Source organism: Hevea brasiliensis, unplaced genomic scaffold (assembly GCF_030052815.1).
Source record: "Hevea brasiliensis isolate MT/VB/25A 57/8 unplaced genomic scaffold, ASM3005281v1 Scaf226, whole genome shotgun sequence".
NCBI classification, from domain to species: domain Eukaryota; kingdom Viridiplantae; phylum Streptophyta; class Magnoliopsida; order Malpighiales; family Euphorbiaceae; genus Hevea; species Hevea brasiliensis.
The window spans coordinates 121,838-126,135 of record NW_026614725.1 but is presented as its reverse complement, the minus strand read 5'-3'; the positions used below and the strand labels follow the sequence as shown (position 1 = coordinate 126,135).

General features: G+C 33.8%; 1 protein-coding gene across 1 annotated transcript; it reads right to left on the bottom strand.

The window, feature by feature from the left end:
• Positions 1–71: 71 nt before the first annotated feature.
• LOC131176697 (protein disulfide isomerase pTAC5, chloroplastic-like) lies at positions 72–3,494 on the bottom strand. The gene is made up of 3 exons (XM_058141772.1): positions 2,809–3,494; positions 387–482; positions 72–251 (listed from the first exon to the last, which is right to left on the bottom strand). The coding sequence occupies exons 1-3, from the start codon at positions 3,364–3,366 to the stop codon at positions 72–74; spliced, it is 834 nt and encodes a 277-aa protein (XP_057997755.1). The 5' UTR covers positions 3,367–3,494.
• Between the last annotated feature and the right edge of the window lie 804 nt (positions 3,495–4,298).

Here is a 4,298-nt window from a genome sequence, read left to right as displayed (position 1 = left end):
AAAGGTAATTGTCAACCATTCAAATTAGTAATTATAGGAAGATGAACAAAGACAACATATTCTGAATTTTTTTAAAAAAGGAAGAAGAAAGAAGAGATGCAATTTGAATGTACCTTCTGTGAAACAGTTAAAGTGCTCCCTTTCTCATCTATGCTAATGTTTGACCCAGCAACCTTAATCTGTTGCTCCATATATAACCTCTCCAGAAGTTCCGCAGTCATTATCCCATCTTCTGGGGCACCTAATGTTGCCTGTCAGGCAAGTTCATGTAAATATATTGATTTGGCTTCAAATAAGCTGTAAGCTGAGATTATGGAACATTAATGTTGTTCTTGATAATTCTTGATAAATTGTTTGTCTACACAAAATGAGAATTTAACATTTACTTGCCAAGTCTTCACTGCACGCTCAGTACCACTTGAAAAGCTGGAATATTCCATGTCTTCCTCGCCTGAGTAAAATCCTAATTTTAGTAATGCTTCCTGGAGCAATCATAATTATTTACAGAACAAGAAATCAAAATAAGATACAGTTGTTTTGAATACTGTCAACACGATTAGTAAAACATTAAAGAAAGAGGTACAAAACCTAAAAGATAAAAAGATCTTATTGCAAGTTTGACGCATTCAGAAGCCAATCATGGTGTGTACAAGGAGTTCGGCTTTGAAATAATATCACACATTGCATTGAGTTAACAACATTTTTTAATAATTAAACAAACCAAATTTGGTCGTCTTCCTTCATATGTATTACATCATGTCAGCTGCAACACCTTGAATTTTTAAATAATTATTTTATGTGTAGTTATATAATTTTTGACTGGTTTGACGGCTCAGGAGAGACCATATGATGTTGATGAGATATGAGTTGAGCAGTGTGATTTTAAAAGTGTTATTTGAACCATTTTTTAGGTTGGGTAAGTCCTAGGTGCAGGGAAAACTCTGCCAAGATTTCGGTAAGATCTTAGGAACTATTTTGATTTCATAATTTAAATCAATTATTTAGTTTTGTCAGTCTTTTGATAGAAGTCAGTGTGTATGTTTAGTGTGTATGTTTAGGTGATCGGTATCAGCCGTCTTCTCCTTTCAGTCGGACCAGCTGCAGTTTAGTCGACTGATCTGTGAGTAGATATTGATCTCATTTACAATTTCAATATTAATATATTTTAGGCATGCTCATGCATTACTTATACATATATGTGTGCAGTGGAATATTAGGCATGCCTTGTTTTGCATTTATATTTGATGATATTGCCTTGGTTGTTGTGCTATGATAATCTGGAACTATGTGTGTGAGTTGGTGTGTATGTGGTATTTATGAATATAGGTAGGATGGGTAGATGCGGCTAGAGTTTGACTCGTTAGGACCCGATACTTATTGTGGATAAGTCGGGGTAGGCACGGCTTTGAGTTGATCTCGCTGGCCCCCGCATTTGGATAATAAGAGAAATTCCGGCTTTGAGTTGATCTCGCTGGCAGAGATTGTCTTTGATGTGCTTTGACCTGATCTATATGGCTTGCATGAATATGATGCATTTCATTTCTAAGGATGCATTAGAGTTAGATAGTTATAGAAATTGTATGTAAAATCAATATCTTACTCTATGAGTCGAACGCTCATTTCTGTTCAACTTATTTTTCCAGGACACAAGAGGAGTTCTTTTTCAGAGTAACCTGTTCTCTTCCTCGCAGGTTTATTAACAGTTATTTATTTGTAATATTATTTTCTAAATTTGTAATATAGAACTCCACATGTGTTAGCAGTATTATGAATCTTGTTAGAGACAATGTCAAATTAAGCTATTGGTTTTTACTAAATGAAAATTTTTTTGATATATAAATAATTTGTAAATGGTGGTCATAAGGCTGAGCTGAGCTCCCCTCGCTTTAGTAGCTGATAATCATCGGGTTAGGTTGACCCGAATTAAAATGAAATATTTTATTTTTATTTTATTTACATGTTGGGCCAGTTTTTGAGCATTGGTTATGGATTTGGGAACGGTAAAGCTTACTACGGGCATTGGGAGCTTTATGCAAGCTCAGGTCCTAGTACCGGTTCGGCTCATGGGATCGGGTTGTGACATCAGCCTTGCCTACCCAATAACAAAGTCCATGCCTCTAGATGGAAGCCATATGAAGAAACCTTTGGCCAACCTTTGAACATTTTCAAGGCAACAAACCATTGCCTAAGAGCTACATGTATGTATTTCCGGTAATTTATGTTGGTGTATTCCAATAATTTCTCTATTACTTGTTTTCCATTGTACTGTCCCACTTAAAATCCCAACTCATGCATATCAAAATGATCACTAGTGGATCCCAATGCATATGGAATTTAATCTTGGTCTTGTAATCAGCAATAAGCATTCTGCATATGTAGAATTTGGAAGCTAGAGAATAACTTTCCCTAAAGAAGCATCAAATACAAAACAAAGAAAACATGCATGACACATCTTACAACAATTAGTAGCCAAGGTTCTGCATTTCAAGACACCGATACACCTTGACATTCCAGTTTCAGGATACCACTAAATTTCATGTGCCTTTGACAACCTCATATGATGCTGGAGCCATCACAATACGTATAAACAACAGGAATTTAAAAAAGTAATATTATCCAAATCCTAATTATAGAATGTACCAAAATATTATTCATAGGCCATATATATATATATATATATATATATATATATATATATATATCTGTCCCCTGCATAAATCTCATCTCCGTGTTCAATGTTTGTAAATACAAACTACACAAATTTCAATGGCAGTTATATTCGTCAAAATGTGTTTATTGAGAGCATACCTGCATCTCTCGCACCTCCTCTCCTTCACTTCCTTTCCTCAAAGTATTCAGCTTTATCTCCACTTTCTCTTCAACACTGATCACTTCCTTCACATCCTCCACCTTCTCCTTAAACACAATGGCGCTCGAGCTCGACGCAGTATCTGCAATCCGATTCTTCTCCGTCAAAACCTGCAACAAGGCCCTAACATTCGCCATTGTCTCTGGTACTAAGTCCCCTTCCTGAAGTGAAATTCGTTTCTCCAGTGCTTGAATTTGAAGCTTTAAGGATTGAATCTCGCTAAGGAGTGACTCACGCTCGCGAAGCCACCGCTGCTCTTCCCGGAGCCATCGCTGCTCCTCGCGAAGCCAGCGTTGTTCCTCACGGAGCCATAGTGAGTCTTCGCTGTCGGAAGAAGAAGAAGGGGCGGGGAAAGAGGAAGAAAAGCAGACATGAGATTTGGAGAAAGAAAGTGAGAAGGAGGACTTGGAGAATGGGAATGGAGAAAAAGCGTGGAGTTTGGGATGGTGGAGGGAAACGGGAGGATTAAGAGGGAGAGGGAAAGAAGAAAAAGACATGAGAGAGAGAGAGAGAGAATCGAGGAAGGAAAGGAAATGGAAGGAATTAAAAGGAAAGAAAGGCAGAAAGTGTGGACTGTGGAGTGTGGGAGAGAAAGAGGTGGGAGGAAGACTTTAAGTGTAGAATTTGGAAGTTGAACCTCAGGATTGAAATTGATAAATGTATTGGTTTAAGATATTTTCGTTAATGGGCTTAGGCCCATTTACAGGCCCAAGCCCCATTTCCGTTAAGCTGGGTAATGATATTGGAAAATGTTCACGATTTGAGCAATGCCGGATTTTGATAAAGATGTATTAAGAGGACTAAGGCCGTTTGCTATAAAATAGTTGTTGAAAAAATTATTTTTTTAAATATATTAATTAAAAATTATTAAAAATTAAATTTAATTAATTTTAATTATAAAAATATTAAAATAATAAAATAATTTTTTTAATAATATTTAAAATAATATTTTTATTAAAAAAAATAATTTTAGCCTTCAAAACTTAATTTTAAATAGACTATAAATATATCAGACTGTTTGGATTAACTTTTAGATATAATCCATGATTGATGATTCACAGATAGTTAATTGTAACTGTTATATATAAACATTTGGTAAAATTATTTGCAAATAAAAACATATAGCACATTATTTATTTTACTATTAAAGTATACATTAATTAATAACATATATAAAGTATGTATAAATATTTTTTATATTTTAATAAAATTATCAAAGTATAAAAAAATAATTTTAATTTTTAAAAAAAGAGAAAGTCAATTTTTTTAAAATAATTTAATTTTTTTAATATAAAAAATATTTTTATTAATTAATTTTTTAAATATTCTAAAAATTAAAAAAATATAAAAAAATAATTTTTATAGAATAAATAGAGCCTAAATGGTAGCATTTGACATGCAATTCCTTGCACAAGAGAATTAAAATGCA

Bases quoted from the DNA above. Each gene is read 5' to 3' on its own strand.
- LOC131176697 (XM_058141772.1), bottom strand. From the start codon at position 3,366: ATGTCTTTTTCTTCTTTCCCTCTCCCTCTTAATCCTCCCGTTTCCCTC. The intron at 483-2,808 runs GTATGCTCTCAA...TGATTGCTCCAG, and splicing joins AGGAGGTGCGAGAGATGCAG to GAAGCATTACTAAAATTAGG. The intron at 252-386 runs GTAAATGTTAAA...CTTGCCTGACAG, and splicing joins GTGCAGTGAAGACTTGGCAA to GCAACATTAGGTGCCCCAGA.